At 39.2% G+C, this 21,451-nt stretch overlaps 1 protein-coding gene across 1 annotated transcript; it reads left to right on the top strand.

Annotated features, from left to right (window-relative positions):
• Positions 1–11,724: 11,724 nt before the first annotated feature.
• Positions 11,725–19,545, top strand: slc39a4 (solute carrier family 39 member 4). The gene is made up of 12 exons (XM_085791469.1): positions 11,725–12,064; positions 13,882–14,232; positions 15,040–15,241; positions 15,807–15,988; positions 16,311–16,485; positions 16,750–16,922; positions 17,074–17,259; positions 17,580–17,678; positions 17,781–17,832; positions 17,953–18,105; positions 18,194–18,381; positions 19,275–19,545. Exons 1-12 carry the CDS (start codon positions 11,855–11,857, stop codon positions 19,401–19,403), a joined length of 2,100 nt encoding a protein of 699 aa, XP_085647595.1. The 5' UTR covers positions 11,725–11,854; the 3' UTR covers positions 19,404–19,545.
• Positions 19,546–21,451: the final 1,906 nt, after the last annotated feature.

The following is a 21,451-nucleotide window of genomic DNA, read 5'->3' as shown; positions in this document are numbered from 1 at the left end:
TTTAACAAACAAAACCAAAAAAACTAGGCTTTTTATTATAATGGGATTGACACTGACAAAAATGAATGTTGGGCTGCATGAAACAGGGAGTTAGTCCTCTTGAACAACAGACTAATGAGTTGTTGCGTTTAGTCTCTTCATGAGCTTTATTGACTTGTAAGACTTTGTTAATTAGAAGGAAATTAGCTTGAATCCAGTGGTTTCAGTTTCAGTGGTGTTGACATAAGATTGAAGACCTGGATCAGGAGGAGTCGGGTCCTCAAATTCACAGAGTCAATAGACTTCAAGGCCATCAAAGTCAGTTTGAGACAAAGAGTCCCATGCTGTGTTTTTCTATTAACAATGGAAACTGCCAGGAGAGCTGTTTTTTTATTATTATTATTATTATCATTATGATGAAGTTTCACAATGGCTCTGCCTCCCACCACTGTCAGCAGCGACACAAGTTTTATGTCAATAAACATTCAATCAGGGCTGAAACTCTGCTGCGGGTGTTATGAGTGCCATAATCCTGAATTCATATTAAGTCCTCTTTCTTCTTGCTCTCTTCCACTCTCCCTCTCTTTCTCTCTGTGGGTCATTGTAAGCTCCAGAGCCTGCTGCAGGCGTGGAATCAGAGCTCAGAGACGCTCTCATATCCATGCTGCACAAGCATGAAATCAAGTTCATGTTACAGTTTTTCCACTCCACGTATTTTCTTTATGGACCTGCAGCTTTTTTTCTTTTTTTTTTAAATTCAGTTTTAGCTTCAGCACTTAAAGGTCGAGTGATCATTTCAGTGTATAATAGATAAGATTAGATTATAACCTGTGAAAGTTTATGGTAATAAAACCCTAAAAGTTGTGTCTTCACATATCTATGAGTTAAAAGAATCAATTAAAAAGAATCATTTTATTTGGGAATCCGGCTCATGTTATGTTTAATTCAAAGGAGTCTGGGGTCTAATTGTGCATCATTTTTCCCAGGGGGAAGCGCCACACATTTTCTCACAGTGGTTTAAACGTCGCCATCTCAAAGCAACATGACTTTCCTTTGCCATTGCAGCTATTTAGGTTAATGACTGGCTGTCCTGCTGCTCATTACTTCTTGTCTGAGACCGGGCTAAAGGCTGGTGTAATGAGGCAAACCAGCGCTTTCATTTGTTTCTGGTGCCAACTCGAGCTTCACTGGGGTTTTCTTTGTACCTCTGCAGTGTGCCCACACCTCAGCAGGCAGGATTTCTACCGTTTTAGTTACATGTTTAAAGAAAACTGTTGACACTGGCATTGTGGGAGGACAGCGTATATTGAAAACTTGGAGACTTGGAGCTCCTTACCGATCATTATGTCAATTATTTTTCAAAGACTTGATACAGGAATCAGTTTTTTTCTTTTTCTTTTTTTTAATAGTCCAATTATGACAGAATTGAAAGCTGTAAAAAAATAAAACATGTCATTCACATTCAGATCAGGTGATGTGCTCACTCCCACTTTCCTTTAGTTAGTAGTTTCTACACTTGAAGGACTTCTTTCACACATATCCATATAAGCATTGCTGTGAATACCTGTAGGTATCATTTATGTAAATAACCAAGTGGTGATAACAACTGGGAAAGTAAATTTTTCTGAATACTCAACTGAGAAATAGCCGTACTATATGTAGCTAAGTGAATGTTGTACTGAACAGGTGCAGCTTTTTTAACCCCAACACTAAAGTGACACGTGTGATACAGTTATTCTGAGTGAAATTAATATCAAACTGTCATAAATTCTCTCTCGCCCTTTCTCTTCTGTTTTCAATCCACATTTCCTTAATTTTCCAGTTCTGGTTTCTCTCTCTTTTCTTTACCCATCCCCCTTTCCTATTTTTTCCTCATCTTGTCCTTCATCCATTGAGTCCCTGCCATGTTTCTTTCTTTTTTTTTCATTTTCTTTCTTTACTCTTTTTACATCTCTTCCCTCTCTCTCCTTCAATGTGCCACCATTTCTCTCTGTCTTTCTCTCATTTCCCAGTCCACTGAGTTAAATATGGGAAAACCAAACCAATCAGGCCATGACATGGTTATTATTTTTAACTGATTTTTTTAATTCTCTCTCTCTCCCTCTCTCTCTCTGACATTACCATTTGTTCTCTTTTTCTCTCCCTCAATGTCTTTTTATTCTTTCTCTATCTCAGTCTGTATTCTGTCCATCTGCAAGGTTTCAGCACCTTGAGATTTAAAACCATGAATTAATAAATCATTAACATTTGACCAAAGTGCATGTGTGTGTGTGTGTGTGTGTGTGTGTGTGTGTGTGTGTGTGTGTGTCTATTCTCTAAAAGAGCCTACCATGAATTAAGAAACCATCCACCGTGTCTGTGCACACACAAGTGGGCTCTTAAGTATTTTTTTCCACTCGGTTGATCCATGAAAAACTCTAAATGAAACAGGTTCCATAAGAAGTCCTAAATGCATGCAGATTTGCACAAACTACATGTATTATGCAAATCGTGCTCCAACTGGGCAAAATTGCTCACCTCATCCAGGGAATAAGACACTCATGTTAGAGCTCACCCTGTGGAGAAGATTCAAAAGTGAGCGGTGAGTGTCTATAGCGTCCTGTGCAGAGATGGGGGCGTCTGCCGTTTTTCGATAAATGATGCAAAAGCAAGGTTGAATTTTTTTTTTTTTTTTAAGTATAGATTAGGAAAGATTGTGCTTCTTGTTGTTTGAGTTGCGTGAAACCCATGGCCCTGTTAAAATGTAATGGAAGACTTAATCATAAAAACCTCCTGCAGTAGATGTTTTTTTCTTCGCCACTTGAGGCCAGGGGAAAGGGGTTGCATACATAATATTAAAAAATTGTCAACCTTTAAGATGACGTGGTGAACTACTTTGCAACAGTTACCTCTTCACACACCCAGCAGCAACATTATCGCCAAGTCCTGAGGGAAATATCTGGTTCTTTAATCGCTAAATGCTTCACTGTGTTTGTTGTATCTATCTGTGGAGCAGGTATAGTCTGTGGGGGGCGTGTTGTAGAAAACAGCTGCCTGCTGTGGCCAAAAACAGAGGCTATGAGAGCAGTGAGACTGAACCTGGATGGTGAGTCAGACACAACGAGCTGAAACTCACTGGCTCCATGAAGCCAAAAGAAGCTGCAGATTCAGGTGATGAGTCTCTGTAGGTTCATCACTGCAACCCTAAACCCCTTCACATAGTTTCCACTGTAATTGCATTGTTGTCAATTGTAACAGATTATGGTCAGTGTATAATTAAATATGATAACCACAGGTGACAGTACCTGGCAAGATCAAAACACTATGGTTCGACAAGGCAGTCATTTTAGAAGCTTGATTGAAATGAGTGAGTGACAAAAGTGTTGTATTGTGAGTTTGAGCTTCTCCCTTCAAGACAAACACTTGTGAGGGTTAAAGACTGCCTTACCCCACCCTTAAAAACAGCCCCCATGCTCCAAGTCCCTTACTGTATGTGTTCATCTAAGACATGAAAAATAACTACCATCATGATCAAGTTCAGTAGTTTTTATGTAGTATTTTTATCTAGCACCAAATCACAAGAGTTTGGGTTGGTCTAAGTGAAATGATGATGGTGATGGTCTGACCATCCATATCCGCTTTAAATAGGTCTTAATATCATGATATCAACCTTATCTATTCTGCACTGTTCTTTGATGTGTTGTGTAGTTCACTTTACCATTATCTATAGTCTTATATTTTGTGTATCTTTCAAAGTGAAACCTCACTGATATAAATGGCGTGGACAAAATAACAGCAAAAACTTCTGAGTATTACAGTATGCAATGCAGTTCGATAGCACCACGAACCATATAGGTGAATTACTTCAACAACACCATCTAAAACAGATACAACAAGTGAACATAACAGACTTCCACTTATACTCACAAGGTCATAGTATCTGTAATGTCCTACTTATACACCAGCAGCATGTGTGACACAGAGGTCCCCACACACTTACTACTATAACGGTAAGGACTTTCACTCAGACATTCAGATCCCACAGGACAGCAGTTTTCAACTTGTCCGGTCATTTTCAGGACACTCGCAATTAAGTGGTGTAACTACCCTTTAATTAGATGTAGGAAGAAATAGTGTCCTCATTAAGGACGTAATTAACTCAATCAATGAACGCTAAAGAGCACTGAAATACCAATTAAACTTCACATACATGTAGAACAGCTGTAGCGGTGCAGTGTGTGTGTGTGTGTGTGTGTGTGAGAGAGAGAGAGAGAGAGAGAGAGAGAGAGAGAGAGAGAGAGAGAGAGAGAGAGAGAGAGATTTTTATGTTCAATGAACAAACTTGTGATTGGGTGTGTGAGGTAAATTAATAACTGTATAGGGGTTGACAAAAAGAGAGAGAGAGAATGTCATAGGTAGCATAATTATCTTGAGTGACCTGAGCGTCCATGCATGTAGGACATATCTGACTCTCTCTCTCTCTCTCTCTCTCTCTCTCTCTCCCTCCGAATCCCATTGTTTTTGCTTCTTCTCTCTCTTCATTGTTCTTCACTCCACACTGGAACACCTCAATAAGTAATAAGAGAGGAGCAGCTGCCCTGTTGCTCGTACTAGTATCAGGACAAACGTTGTAGTGATGATGGGATGATGTTCTACCTCTGAATCCTGCAGATAAATAACACGATAAACTCTAAATCATTTACTTTATGAATTAAAGAGAAGGAGAAGTGCGGAGGGGCAGACCTTACATCTGCCTTTATCCTTTGTCCAATATCTGGGAGGATGTGATGTGGAGCTCCGTGTGTGTGTGTGTGTGTGTGTGCGTGAGTGTGCATGTGTGGATTACCAGTGTTTGGTATTTATTTCAAGAGCTCCAGAAAGCTCTGTTTGACTTTTTCACCACAGGAGGTCCTGCTTCAATCACATAGTCTGTGTGCGTGTGCATGTGTGCGTGTGCGTGTGTGCTCTCGCTGCAGTTAGTACATGTGTTTCTGTTGTGCCCATATTTGCCCAGTTGCAACATGTGTGTGTCTTTGAACTTGCTTTCTTGTATTTCAGCAGTGTGTGCATGAGTGTACATGTGCGCATGCGTGCATGTGTGTGGTTTAGTATAATGTGCATTTGGGTGTGTGCGTACATGTGTGTGTGTGTGTGTGTGTGTGTGTGTGTGTCGTCCAGGGTACATATAACTGGATTAGCCGTCATGCTTTTATTTTTGTAATGGAAACATCAGCTTCAGAAAGAAAGTAGGGCTGTGGCCAGGCAGCGAGTGTGTATGAGACAAGGGGGAGAGAGACGGGGGAGACAAGTGCAAGTCGTGTATTCTCTGACAGGAACCTCTCTCTTTCTCCGAGACGTTTTTCTGCTTCACATTCACTTCAAACAGCAGCGAGTTTGGGTTGAAATCTTTGATGATGCATCATTGAACAGGTCCATAAATCCCATTTTATATAAGTTTCCTAGAAAGCAGCACTGTCATGACTTAACGCCTGTGCTTTCCCGGCTATGACGAGTCAGAATATCTGCTGAGAGAAAAGTCTGCCCCTGAAATATTGATACATTTAGGACATTTCTGTATAGTACAGTATATTTCACACAGTGATAATGACCATGAGCATCTCGAAATGTAGATGTTTGTTAAAGCTGATGTTCCTGGTGTTGTTATATTTGCACTTCATTACAGTAATGTGGAGACTTTATGTATGAAACATCAAAATTGTACAGTAGTTCAGCTTTTTAAAGTGCATTTTCTACAAATTTTAACAACTTACTATCTTAAATGGGAAATATCTGTGCAGCAGTGATGGAGGTGTCTTCATATCTAGGAACTAATACCAATAATAACAAAGTACCAACAGAAAAAACAACGATTCTTGCACATCGGCTAAAACAAAGGAGATGAAGATAGTGTGTGCGTGTGTGTTTGACTTGATGAATGTGTGTGTTGAGAACATCTACAGGTTTGTTTGACAGACAGTGTAACAGAGAGTGACATGACGATGGGGGGTGTGAAAACAGGTCACTGGACAGTGTGTGTTTTGTCTCAGAGATTAGCAAAGTAGGGTCACCATGCCTGTGTGTGTCTGTGTGTGTGTACGTACGTACAGGGGCAGATGTCCAGGGTCCCATGCCATAAGCAAGCCTTGTGTGTGTGTTGCTGTCTGTTCATGTGTGTGAAGTGACGTGCAGCCAATCAACTCAATGTCCTCCTCTTCAGTGATTTGCGCGGCCGACAGCGAGTCACTGCTGACATGATTTCAGCTCATGTTTCATGTCTTGGGCCTAAAGCAACAGCGGAAGAAGTCAGGATTAGTGAAGCTCACCGCTCTGAAAGTACAAATAAAACCACAGCTTTGGACTGACACACGTTTGTGGACATTTATAAAATTACCTCAACAACATACAGTATTTCTTGCCTTTTTCTTTTCGCCAACGACTTCCAAACTCCAGGGAAATGACTGGTTAACTGGTCACTTATCTTCAGGCACATTTTGACAAAAACAGTCAATAAGACTTAGCAATGAAAGCAATTTTGGCAATGCCACAGAGCTGAACAGAAGTTTAAGAATAGATTATAGCACTGAGCTCTGCTGTTGTTTGTCATTTTACAGCTAAATGACCACAGAACTGAGAGGACCTGTAATCCTGTCTCACCTGGCTTCATAATGTCAGGTCGTATTGATTAGACATGGAAGTTACAGTAAGAAATAAATCATGATGATGCTGCTGCTGCTGCACTTTTGTTGGGAACTTTTCATTCTGTGTAGTTATTGATTGAAAATAAGCCTTACATTACATGATAACTCAAATTTAAGAAATTATAACTATGTCTTTTTATTGTGTTAGTTATTGTATTTGAGCTGTGATTAAAATTGTTGATCTTTACATAAATTAAACAACTAATGCCTGTAACCAGCTAAATAATGACAGGGTGTAGTTAAATCTAATTTGACATTATGTGCTGTGCTTCTGCCTAAGTTATTGTAATTTCCCCAATAAAACACATTCAAACTTCAGACACTCAAAATTCTTCTGCTCATTAAAGTGGAATGTGTTTTATTTATCTGAGCTGTTATCAGCCTGTAAAGACTTCACTGTTATAGCTTGGGGACAAATAGAGGTTGGTTTTACACAGGACTATACACAAGACTGATATATGAAAGGGTGAGGTATTACTGTAACAAAACAACTGCACCATCTAGTGGTTAATATAACCACACAAACACCCACACACACAGGTTTCAAATCCAGAGTCAAAGTGTGTTTTTATGGAGGAAGATGAATGTTTGCTGTATTTAGCAGGGTCGAAAGTAACATTTTTCAAATAAATGTAATTTAAAAAGAAAGTATTACAGAAAGAGACATTTTTTGTTGTGATCACCATCTCATATGTGTTCTCTATCAATACCAGGTGTTATTTTGTAAAAATGTGAAACGACGTCGGTGTAATTTGACTTTGAAGAGAAGCTGCGCTTTGCTACTTTCGTCCCTCACAGCAGGGACGAAAGTAACAGGGGGGTGGGTCAAAAGTAACACGACAATATAAACTGGACTTGTTCTTATTTTTCTTGTTTTTATGTAAAATGTCTGACAATGCTCTTGTTAACATGTGATTACAAACATATTGTGACCTTTATCTTATTTTAAAATATATTTAATTTAATTTAATTTAATTTTTAGAATGAACGATCAATGACGCTCATTTGGATTTTTTTTAACGTTTGTAGATCGCTTATTAGCATGCTGATTTTCTCAAAATTCCTGCTATTTTCTCTAAATTACAGTGTGAATTGGTGTTAAATAAAATTTATTAACTTTTTTTTTTACTACACTACACCTTGGGACTCGGCCAGAACAGATCTCTGTCGCTCTCCTGCTGACAGCCTGTTGTCCTGGTCCACTATGCAGTCTGTGTCTGATGCTAGTTAAAGGCCTATGGCTTGTTGAGAGCGAATAACACATGGTTTGTTATTACTGATGAGAACGCACACAACACATAATGTTGGAATTCCTTCGAATATTTATGGAGGTGTAACGCTGAGTTTGTTGAAAATAAATTTGGCACACCCAGTCTTTGCAGGTGCACACCCAATGTCTTTTTTCTGGCTACGCCACTGTCTCTGAGATCTGTTATCCAGTATGATAAAGACATGTAGAGACCGTATTGTTCACATATTTAGTCAGAGCGTGTTGATTGGACAGTGAAACCACATTCACAAGGTTTACTTACTCATCATGTGCTCACTGAACATGTTCTTGTACAAAGACAGTTTGTCAAAATACTGAGTCAATGTTCACTCAAAATGTCACTGTCTGCAACTCTTAACCATCAGCTCAAAGTCCTATGGGATAAAACCCAGCTGCATTTTGGTTTCCATGGTATAAGATAAGATAAGATAAGATTACACTTTATTGTCAGATCACTCTGAAATTTGTCTTGCGTCCCATGACGTCCAAGGTTTCACACAAATAATAACAAAAAACCAAAAACATACATTTACAAAAAAAGCATAAATCTTCTGTTCGATGGCAGAAGCTGATATTCCTCGAATAACACGTGAGAGGGGTCAGATGAGATATTACTTGCAACAGACAACATTCTTTTAGTGTATGCTGCTTGAAAATGTGACTCCAAAGTTTGACCCACAATCTTTGAACAGATATGTAGCAGTCTGGTTAGTTTGGTTTTAAGTTGGACAGACAAACAACTAAACCAGGCACTAATTCCGTACTGCATAACACTCTGTACTATAGATTGAAAAAATAATAACAGGATGTGTTTGTTTGCTCCAAATGACCTCAATCTTCTCAAAAAATAAATACGTTGTTGTACCTTGCAACAAATAAAGTCTACATGTACACTCCAGGACAAGGTAGCGTCCACGTTGCCCAGATATTTGTAGGAGGAAACTTGTTCAATCTCAGCATTATGTACAGTAACTGGTGGAGGGTATGAACCCACTGGGAGATCAAAAATGATTTATTTTGTTTTCTTTTAATTAATAATGAGTGAATTGTTTTCTCACCACTTCACTAATCTGTCTGTAGCATGCTGATGAACACAAGGATCATCTTCAGGGCTCAACAAAGACAACAGTGTAGTGTCGTCTGAAAATTTCAAAATAAAAGTATTTGGACATTCTGTTTTACAATCATCAGTATAAAGTGTGAAAAGCAACGGAGAGCTCACACAGCCCTGAGGTGCTCCTGAGTTAGTAAAAATAGAAGATGAGTATGTCTGGTTAACTTTAACTATCTGGTTTCTATTCGTGAGAAACGAATGGTACCAGTGAACTAGATGAGGATTACGTAATCTCCATTTGAATCATCTTTGCCAGTAGAAGTTCTGGCTGAATTGTATTGAATGCAGATGTAAAATCAAAAAAGAGAGCTCTAGCTGTACATTTAGGCTTGTCTAGATGTTTCAATATAAGATGTATTAATGTTACAACTGCATCCTCTGTGCTACGATTTCTCTTATACGCAAACTGGAAGATGTCCAGTTTGTCGTCTACAGACTTGGTGAGCTGTTGAATCACAATTCTTTCCAAGCTCTTCATGACAATAGGAGTCAAGGCCACAGGACGATAATCACAGAGTTCCTTGGGGCATGTTTTCTTCGGAAGAGGTATTATATGTGAAGTCTTCCACACCTCTGGAATTATGTGAGTATCAATAGAACACTGGAAAATAGGTTGCCACACAGGCGCCAGCTCATCCGCAAACGTGTTCAAAATAAATGCACTCAGGTGATCTGGTCCTGTGGCCTTCCTCTGATTCAGATGTTTAAAGGTATTCCTCACTTGTTCAACAGAAACATCAATTTTGTCTGACTGCACAGGTACAGCTGAATTAAGAATACTGGCAACACGATCTATATTACCCCCCTCATCAAACCTGGAGAAAAAGCTGTTTAACTGATTAGCAAAAATTACCTCATTCTAAATATTTCAGTATTTGACAACCCAGTCATCCTCTTCATAGTGTCCCATAACTGCTTGGTGTTGCTGTCTTTAAAAGCCTTTTCTAATTTAAAGGGACAACGAGGAGTTTCTAATCGGTTATAAAAAAGTCTCACGTTAATGTGGATGAATCTCCTCTACCCACACTTGTTGGTCCCATTTTCGATAAATATATCGTTCTGTCTCTATCGTTATTTTGTTATTATTAGTGGTGCCGGAGATGCTGGTCGAGCCGACCAGCGTTTCTTTACTTTCAGTTTCGCAACGAGTCATGAGAATAACGTAGCTGAATCGCCGTTTATGGTCGGAACTACGACGGTATGTGAACCTCTTTGAACCTCTGACTTTAATTATTGATGAATGAAAACATGAGTCCGTCTTGCGCCGGTCAAAAGAATTTTACGGTGCGCGCGGAGGCTCATAAATGTAGTGTGAAAACGCTTCGCTTTTCCAAAACTCCTCGTTGTCCCTTTAACTTATGTGCCCTCTTTGCCTCCCGTAGCTTCCCCTTAGTGTTTCCCACAGGATTTCAGGAGACCATGGCGCGACCAACCGGGGCTCTCATCTCTGCCAGTCAGCCTCTCAAACTGCCGCCTCTCTCGCGTGCGGGCGCACCGCACGTAGACACACGTGAGAAAAAAATAAAATGTTTTTTTTCTGTGAGAGACCGTGGCAGGCCCAGACTCGTTAATTAATGGGAAACACATGTCACCAACCCAACATTACATCTTTACAATGGACAATAACTCTTTAACCCCTGTACCTGCACTGCAAGTTTTTATGACATTTAGCTTGATGAACTTCTAGAAGGGTAACTTCTTCACCTGAAGTTGTTGACAGTGAGAAGGAAAACGTTATTATCTTACAAGGAAATGTACATGTTCATTTGAAATGAAATGTCACGGTATCTAATGTCAAGCTATCACAAGTCACAAGTCACAACATATCATCTGTCTGTTTGTGTGACCTCAGACTCAATGAAAACAACACCACACACTCTCTGAGATGATGATGGTTTCCACTAGAGATGCAACAATCTGTTCAAGTCTCAATACATTTTAATGATGACTTATCTTACGTTGTGTTTGAAATATAATTTACAAACATAATGTATATTTGATTGTGTATTGATATATAAAACATAATTTTGACAACATGGCCCCTGATAACAATTGTCTTGTGTTTCAAAAACATCTGCTGCATTGTTAATGTGGTTCAAGTGTCAGGTTTGAAATAGGTAAAACTATGCAGTTATATAATCTTGTCCCAACAGATGCAAAAATACTTGTTACACAGGAGAATACGAACGAACAAAAGGAATTAAAGGACAATGTATTTGTGTGTTCCATCATAACAATAAAATAGATCAATTGTGGGTATTTTGACAGGTATGCCATATTCTAGTATAATGTTGTTATTGTGTAAATAAATTACTCTTTATGATTGTAAAATTGCATTTCTTCACAATATTGTACTTCTTGAGACAAAAAGATTGAAGGTTGGGGTCAGAGCAACATCCAAATTCTGAAATAATATGTAGGATAATCTTCTTTAACAATTAGCATATATTAGTTCAATATTTATAAAGGTTTGGTTGGCTCAGTCCAAATAGTCCCCAGTCTGATGTAGTGATGTTGTGATTTCTGCTGCTCTGTACATGTGTCAATAGGTTTAATAGACAGGTATAGGAAAGCACGAGACACGGGACTCAGCCAATCACAGGCCGGGGAGCAGAAGCAGTGAAACTGCAGCGGTTTTAAGCTGCGGACAGCTGCGAGTAGAGCTCTATACAGCTCAATACCTTGGGACAGTATCAGCCTCCATCTGCCTATTTTGCACAGTTTTTTTTTCTTGTTTAGTTAGTTAGGCTTATTTTCTATTTATTTTTTTAAGTTACTAAATTAGTTAGTTAGTTTTATTAGTTAGTTTTGAAGATGTTTCCCTCAGCGCTGTTCGTTCTCTCTCTGTTTGCTGGTTCGGGTTTGCTCGGTTCTGTCTCGGGTTCCTCCGCTCTGGAGACTGTGTACAGGGACTTGGTCAGCTTGGTGTCTCCGGGACAGCAGCATCTCACCGGGGAGTCCCTGCGCTCCCTCTTTAATACACTGGGGGACCGTGTGCAGTGCGGTGCAGTGCCGTGTGAAAAGGTACGTTTTAGAGACAGGTGCACGGTGGACTGCAGGTTCTGTGGCGGGGGTTCAAGGTCCAACAGCCATTAACCAGATGCGCCTGCTGTTCCACTGACCGCGCTGATAAACTGAATTTATTCATGGGAATCTGTCAATATGCATTTTACTAATTTGCAAGTGCTTCACTAATTAGTTAATCAATTTTGAAATATGAATTCACTCTTAGCTCACAGGTCATGTAATTAACTGTAGCCTAGTTGTTCCTACAGAGAACCTGTTAAACTGTTTCTTAATCTTGCACAAGAAGGTTAAGATTTCTTTTCTGTTCATTCTTCTTTTAATCATTATTTAATTACTTAAATTTTTAAATGTCTTTATTGAGTCTATAGGGGCCATGGTTCTGTATAGACTACTTCATAAACTGTGTATATATTCAATTATAAAATCATGAAGCTTCCAGTCACTTTATCTCGGTATGTTTGACAACAAGTTAATAGATTAAAAATAATTTGTATTTTTCTTTCCCTTTATGTCTTAGTCTCAGATGTTAGGTTACTCTATTAATTTATCTTACTCTTTAATACTTTTTTATCCATAATCTATTGTAGCACTAGTCCACGCTCGTTTTATCAAAGGCACTTGTATCAGTGAGTGAGAGTGAAGACTTTGTCAGGTGTAATCTGCATGAATGGACAGTGCATGATTGGTAAGCTCGAGTGTTAAACAACTGTAGCTGTGGAATGGAAATAAGCCAATGGCTTTTTTGTGTTTTTATCCCATTGGCAGCAGTTGTCTTGACGTATGTTTTCGTTTTTAAACATTTTGTCTGTTGTCAATAAAGATGTCAAATCAAAGCTAGGAGAGGAAAAGAAGGAAGAAAAAAACAGCTTTACTGCTCAGGTGATAGCTCCCATTACATGACCTGTGCATTTCTTGATTAATTTCTTGATATCAGTTTGGGCAGTGAGAGTTTTCAGTAGTTGCACAGGATTGTAATATAAAGTGCCCATCGTCAGTAGAGCTTCACCCTGGTTCAATAAAATAATAAACTTTGTGTGACCCACAGTAAAATGACGCTGACATGAATAATAATGTCAAGGTGCCCTGTACTTTCACCTTGTGATTTCATGTGAACCATTATTTACGGTTTTGGCTGTATAAAGGCTCAGCTCAGCCAAATTAGACATGTTGTTAGTCTAGGTTTTCTAGGCCCAGGTTCTGAGATATCAAAAGTTTTCATCAACAACCACTCCAGTAGAATAAAGGCAAATGACATTATGTCTTGAAACATGATAAAATTGTATTAAAAAATCCATCAAGAATTTTTTTTTTCTCAGAAATCTCACTATAAACCATATTCTACATACATTTATCGTGTTTAAAGTGGAGTAAGAAATGCCCAACCTGTGACAGAAACAATTTTATTCTAATTGAAAATTATGTCAAATTAATAAATGACCTGAATAGCTAATAACTGCATGTGTTTTTCTTATACTTTACTCTCCTCTCCTCCTCTCTGAGTTTCTGGGTCAGGATTGATGGTTGTCAGTATTTTATGGCATATTCTTCCATACTGACTTCTTCCTGTTATCGGAAAAGGTTGATTAAAGCAAAAGGCAATAAAGGAGGCGATATGGTTTAACAATAGGCTACAGTTAATTATGTGCGAGTTGATTTTAATGTTGAATTTAACAAAGATTCATCCATTTTGAGCAAAAATGAAAAGTAAAACAAAGAACTTATTCAATTGAATATATATTTTTTGCATGTTTGTTTACCTGCAGCAATTAATCTGTATGTTTTTTCTGTGTTTGTGTGTGTTATTGTTTGCACAGTGTGATCTAACAGAGGCCGTTCACCAGCTCATCAGCAATCACTCTGTCCACAGAGAGGATGAAAATGGAAAAACCAGAGAAAATATAACCATCACTGTATCTCAGTTTACTGACGTTGCTGCCGGCTCTGTCCTGTACTTGGTGTCTCCCGGCCTGGTCTGCACCGCAGTCGGTCAGGGGAGGTGGAGGGACGAGACCGAACGGTTCCTGCACAGAATCGCATATCACGACCACCATGAGCATCACCACGAAGAGAGCAGGGCAGGTCATGACCACGAACACATCGACATTCATGGACTGGATGAGCTGCTTCATGATCTTCATGACCACTATGAGCCATCACACAGTGAGGTGAGCTTACGACAAAAGAAACACAATAAACTCAACGAAATATGAAGTAGTTGCTCATCTGTGGTCAGCCTATTGCTCTGTCCCATGTCCTATTAATGGTCTTTTCCCTGTCAAACATCTGTTCATCTTGTCCTACTGGTCCCTTATGGATCAGTTTCAGCAAGTGCAATCAAGTAAATGTTGTTTATTATTTCCCCAAAGTGTCCCACTCCACATGTACTTGGTTTCCAGTTTGTAGTTTATTCAAATGTAACTATGTGAATGGGTCTTCGGCCACACTTTCCTCCTGCTGTTGGTCCCTTGCAGTATTTATCGCTCAACATCTTATCTCATCATCTGAGGGTGATGCCTGCAGTTAGACCTACTAGGCTTTGCCCTGTACTCCGCCACATCACCATCGCCCGAGTCATCACAATAAAAACACGTCTTTTGTATGCCAGAAGGCAAAGAAAAGTTCAGGGAAGTTCAAGAAAGTCATTGGTGATCAGTTTTCTGAATCATCATATCATTGGCAAATGAGTTTTGAGCCTGTAGCTCGACTGTATGTATCACCTCCTGTTGTCAAATGCATTTGTATTTGTGGTGAGGATAGTTTTTCATAATATGGACAAAACATTGCTATATAACTAAGTTATAAGTTATGACAAACAATCAGGAATCCCTAAAACAACTTCTGTGCATGTGCATGTTATTAATATATATATATATACAGTATATATATATATATATATAATAATATATATATATATTATTATATATTTACCTTATCTCCTCGTCTTTTCTCATTATCATCACCACGGTAACCAGAGCTGTGTATCGGCTAGTGACATCATGGCACAGGTCAACGCATCATCACCAGACCAGAGGCCGGAGGTGGGCGCAGCTTTGGGCCGCATCCTGTATCACGCTCTGCATGGTCGCTGCTTCGTCAGCCATTCTCTGCCTGAAGTGAGCTTCTTCCTGGACTTCATCATGGAGCGTCTGGGGTCAGACAACTTTACTGTCGGGGGTAAATGTCCAGCACCTTTACAAAAAAACACATGGACACAGACACATGCATTGACAAAGCTGCAGGAATAAGGATTATCCTCTTTTTGCTTTCTTGTCATAGGATATAGGACACAGGACAGAGCTACTAATTTGAATTAACCATTATAATCTATATATTATAACCATTATATATTAGGCAACTAAAACTGAATTGAACTGCAGAATCTCACTTCATATCATTATGTGCATATTATTAGCATATTATTATTTTTACAGTTATCAACACACCTCTTTCCTCGGCATTTTAGTTGGTTTTTAGTTGGTTTTATATGTCTTTACTTTTGTTTTATTGTTTTATTGCATGTTTTACTGTACATTACCTGTATCCCATTTAGCTTTATTGTTACTAGTTTTACTTGTGTGTTTTATTGTACAGCACTTTGGACAACTTGGGTTGTATTTTTAAATGTGCTATATAAATAAATATGTATTGTATTGTATTGTATTTATTTTCTATATGTTCTTTGTGTGTTAGTCATGTCACCATATGACTCTTAAACGCTGTTTGCCTCTGTGCTGTGTAGACCTCGAGGCCCTGATGCAGAGTCTGAAGATAGGATCTGTACATGAAGAGGACCATGACCACGGACATGAGCACCATGAGGATGAGCACACTGATCATGACCACCGTGTTGCGAAGAAGAGCAGTAGCCATGAACGTCATGAGGGTCATGAGGGTCATGAGGGAAATACCACCTGGGATCAGGTATTAATGACATATCTGTTCATGTCTGACTATAGACAGCTGCATCAGAGAATAAGTCATGATGAGTTGATCGGTTTAACTTAATCAACATCTGTTCTGTTAGAGGTGCTGTTTGGTCTGTTTGAAACAGCATGATGCAATCTTCTCACATTATATTGACATAAAAATTAATCATTTAATCATTGGCAGCATAACTGATAATGAAAACAATCATCCATTGTACTTCTAACAATAATAAACAGTCATGAAAATACTAATAATACTAATAAGTGACAGAATTAACAGACACCAACCATGGTTTAAACATTTTGATTTCTCCCAGCACTGTTTCTCGGCTGAAGACCTGGTCCGGATCTTCGGCCTGGGAGACAGCAGCTCCAGTCTGGACCGGTCCGCCCTGGCTCGGCTCAGCCCTGCATTCGTACAGCAGATCCTGAGTGGAGCCTGTGCAGACAACACAGAGGGAGCGAAACCAGATGGGCTCACCAAGACAGAGCGTAAGTATATGTGTATGTGTGTGTATGTGTGTGTACTGCCTCCACAAGTGAACACATCTGCCAATTCCAGATGCTGCACTTCTTATCACCTTTGAAAATGCATTTATTTGATATATCTTTCAGTATAATCTAGATTAATTGCATACATTTCCCTTCAGATGTATATTAGTGCTTCATTTAGTTGCAACTCATAAAGGACAACGTCTGTCTCGTCTTTGTCAGGTTCATGTTTAACCCCGCCCTGTCTCTTTCTCTGATCTGTAGGGTACCTCTACGCAACCCTCGCCAACACAGTGATAACACTGACGTCCATGTTTGGCATCGTGGTGCTGCTGTGCACCTCCTGCACTAATGTGTTCCAGTTATGCATCCAGTTTTGCATCAGCCTGGCAGTAGGTTCTCTGACTGGAGACGCCTTACTGCACCTGCTGCCCATGGTGAGCGGTCTAAACCATTTTAAAGCTACAGGGGGGAGTTTTGCAGTTATGTTTTATTCTTCAAAACTCCTATGTCTCATCAATTACACAACTTTTTTGTGCAGCATGTACTGTACTCACTTTGACGTCGTCTTGCGGCCTCTGTGTCCAGTTTCTAGGGTTACATGTGCACTCAGATGGCAGCAGCCACAAGCACTCAGATGAGGAGGAAACTCCAGACTACCTTTACAAGATGTTGGTTTTGTTAGCCGGGATTTATTTCTTTTACCTGATTGAGACAATCTTCTCTCTGGTCACATATAAAAAAAATCACCACCATCACCAACACCATCACGGGGTAAGAACAGAAAACACCACTATAGGCAGAACTGTTGATGATCATATGAATGTAAATATAGACAGAACACAATGCCTGTAAAATACTCTCTTGATTTGCATTTAATTGATTGAATTCCTTCTTTTTTTCCTTGAATTTGCTCTTTATTTTATTTTATTTATTTCCAAATTGCAAAGAAGTTTTCAAAAAATTTTAACCAAGCTAAAAATAGTTTTATGGAAATTGTTTTAGAAATGACTGGGTCGAAGAAGGACCTCTTCCTCTTTCCTGCAGTCTTTTGCCCAGTTTTTAACCAGTTCTCTCACTTGTTCTGTCTGTAGGAAGAGTCAGAGCCTCACAACTGTGACCATGGGAGGGTTTTAGAGATGTACCAACAGGAAAGGAAACAAAAAAACAAGTCGGTATCAAAAACAGACCTGGTGAGAAACGTAACACTAACGCAGACATTTCTAACAAAGAAAAACAGGACGGATTACTGGATGTTTTGCACGCAGTGAAATTTGATCTCATCTCCATTTCAGGTCGGCTTTGAAAATGACAATTCACTTTCAGAGGCAAAGAAGCGCAGCAGAGGTGAGTAAAGCTGCTCCCAACACAAAAATAACCATGATATCATCAAGCTGTGACCGTGGTGCTCGTCACTGTGGCTGCTCTAACCATAATAATTGTGACTTTGTGTGTTTGCCTCTGCAGAACAGCGTCTGCTGCCTTACATGATAACTATCGGTGACGGGATCCACAACTTTGCCGACGGCTTAGCGATAGGTGCAGCTTTCTCCCTGTCATGGAAGTCTGGTTTGGCCACATCACTGGCCGTACTCTGCCACGAGCTGCCACATGAGCTGGGTAAAGAACGCACCCAAAGGCGGGGACGGTGTCTGGTATGATCATCTTTCATTCATGGTGTCTTACCATCATGGTTGTTTCTCTCCAGGTGATTTCGCCATCCTGCTACACAGCGGCTTGTCTGTCCGCAAGGCGCTGCTGTTAAACGTAGGCAGCGCCATGACCTCTTACATCGGCATGTACATCGCCCTGTCTGTCGCCACTGACCTGGCAACCAAACAGTGGATAGCTGCCATCACCACAGGGCTCTTCCTGTACGTGGGACTGGCAGACATGGTGAGTGTTGGTGTTTTACAGAAGAGAAGAGAAAACCAGCACCCTCCAATCAGCTCCTTTTAACTTTTTATTGTAGGACAGGCAGGCAGGACAGACGTTTCGACCGAAGTCTTTTTCAATGTAAACACACAGGTGCCTGAGGTGGGAGATAAATACCCTAGAGGCTAATTGAACCAGGTGTATGACCCTCAGTCATTAGACCTCCTCACAGAAAATACACATGAACACACATAAGGCCCACAGGGCAAAACATCAAAAACGAAGGGCTACAAAATACCCTCCAGTGTACAAGAATACAAAAATATATACATTAAATATTTAATATTAAAAAAATGTCAAGGCACCAGAGCCACCATGGAGCCTTACATAACATGAAGCATAGTGACACTTACAATGAAAAACAAGGACATAAGGGCAACAGTGTCTCATGTTAATAAATAAATATCTGACCACCTCCACATTAAGTGAAGGGAGGGGTACTCAAAAAAAAGCCTCGAAACAGAGACCACAAAACAGACCCAAACAAGCCTCAAAAAGAGACCACTGAATATAGACCCCGTAAAATTCAAACCGCTGGTCAAAGTACAAAAATATTTTTTGAAAATTGTTCGTATAGTATCATTTAAGTATAGAATGAGAAAACGCTACAGTATAGTATACAAAAAATTTATCTACATATAAATATCAAATCTGACAAGGCGCAAGAGAGACCATAGTAGACCTTTACATTAACACATAGCATCATAACATTACAGCGCAAACAAAGACGTCGGTGCCTCAATCTGACAGTTGTAATTCTGTTTTACAGACAATGACACAAAGCAGATAATGAATCGTGTGTATAAATGATAAACAGAAAGATAACACCTCCATCTCCTATTCTCCTATTCCAGCTACCCACCATGGTCCACATCAGCAACAAGAAACCCTGGCTGATGTTCCTGCTGCAGAACATCGGCCTCCTCACCGGCTGGGGGATTATGTTGTTGCTGTCACTTTTCGAAGAGAGTATCAGCTTTTAAAGCATGGACTCAATACGCCAGCACACTCTGGAGTAAATAAGCAGGATCAAATACTAATGAATGAACAACACATTACACATAAGCAGCCGTGGTGAGAGCCATGGGGCAATTAGAGAAACCACCACTGTGAGATGCTCCTCATTCCCACAAATGTAAACAGTTCCAAGTGTTTTAACTAATACAGTAGTATAATAATAATGTCAGGTCTGTTTAATGCATAAAGGGTGGGAAAATATCTGTGATGGAGTCCAGTAAAACAAAACAACACACATGACAGCCAGGAGAGCTGAGAATATACACACCTCTGACAGTCTCAACAAAAAATGAATATGACAAGGCTCATCATCTGTGAGACTGAACTCTGAGTGTATTACAGAACATACCTGCATTGTCATAACTTAACTTTTTACTAGTGCTTACATAAGATCACTCACTCCATCCTTTTGTGGCCAGCAGTGATACATCCATACACACACATACTGTATCATCTTCTTCAGCTGAAGTTGTACAGAATTTATCGGTTAAAGTGACTTGATCATGTAATTAGAGTTGATGTCACACTGTTGAAATCCACAGCAACACACAGCTGTGACGGTGTCATTTCATCCGCTGATAAGCAGCAGCAGAGAAAATGCTGCACATGTGTTGGTCTTCCTTGAATTCCCTTAGTGATGTACTTGTATAGGGGCGTGCCAAAAAATCGATTCACATAAGAATCACAATTCTCATCTAATACGATTCAGAATCGATAGAAAATGTCCCAAAATCGATTTGGTAAAAAAATAAAATAATGAAACAAATCTGCTGGCTGTCAGCCTCCATTTCCTTTTAAAAATTTGAAAGGCAGCATGTTTAACTGCAGTACTTTTTAAAATAAAGAGGCACTTTTAATTTTGTTACATAAGCAATATGTGTTATTGGTTTTATGCAGTTTCAACAACTCAATCTAAGTATGGATAAATGTTTAAAACTCAATGTGAAAAAAGACACTTTAGTCATTCTGTCTTGCAAAGCAGACTGGAGTAGATCATGATGATCCTTTGCACACCGATAGACTGAAGCAGAAATCATTACGAATCAAATTGTTTTGAATCGAAAATCGATTTTGAATAAAATCGTAGCCCCAAAAATCTGAATCGAATCTAATCGTGAGATAGTAAAAGATTCCCACCCCTATACTTGTATCATAAAGCTTTGTCCTTGTTGTACTCGATGTTTTGTGCTTTGTATTACAGTAAATGTGTCTGTTGTTGAGTCATCAGGAAAAACAAAAAGAGAAATGGCACAAATGCAAACAATAGAGAGTTGATATTGACTGAATAAAAATCTCACAAAAAATTATGATAAATGTAAAAGTGTTAATGTTTCTATGTATGTTGAATTTTTCCCTTGTTTAAAAAAGTAGAATAAAAAGATGAAAACTCTCTCTTTGTATCATTTTTCCTCCCTTCCTAAGCAAAAGAAACACATTTACACTTTGGAAATTAAAGGTAAAACTGCTCTCACTCCATTCCTGTAGTGTTTTGGGCCTTTTGCCTGTGGTATATTTGTGTCTGATGAATATAAATCTAGATTTAAATTTTGGCACTAAAAGCTCTCCTTTTAAAACATGACATCACAAGGACGTTCATATCTCTCTCTCTTTTCTTTTCCTCCCTTTCCTAGAAATGAATATCAGTCTGCTGAGGGTCAAGGGACACCCCATGCATATTTCTGATTGTAATATTTACATTTATCGAGTCTGTGCAACAGCCTTTAATGCTGCAACAAAACTGGTGGAAACAGACATCAGAAAAACTTGATGAAACTTACTAGTTTTTGTTTGTAATTAAGGAGCTATGAACAGATTTGGGAGTTTAACTCTATCCACTTGAATTAGACCTTTAGTTTTAGTAAAATATTTTTTTAAACGTGTGTAATCTTTGTGTGAACATCAGTGGAGACGCAGTGGAAACTGGACTTTTGTTTATTATCTGTTTCATCTAATCTTCTCGACTAACAGGTTGTGTGGTTATCTTCATTAGGGACAGAGTCCACTGTGCACTTTA

This window comes from Trachurus japonicus, chromosome 11, assembly GCF_045865225.1.
Source record: "Trachurus japonicus isolate A0001 chromosome 11, Traja_1.0".
NCBI lineage: Eukaryota > Metazoa > Chordata > Actinopteri > Carangiformes > Carangidae > Trachurus > Trachurus japonicus.
This window is presented reverse-complemented; position numbering and strand designations above follow the sequence as displayed.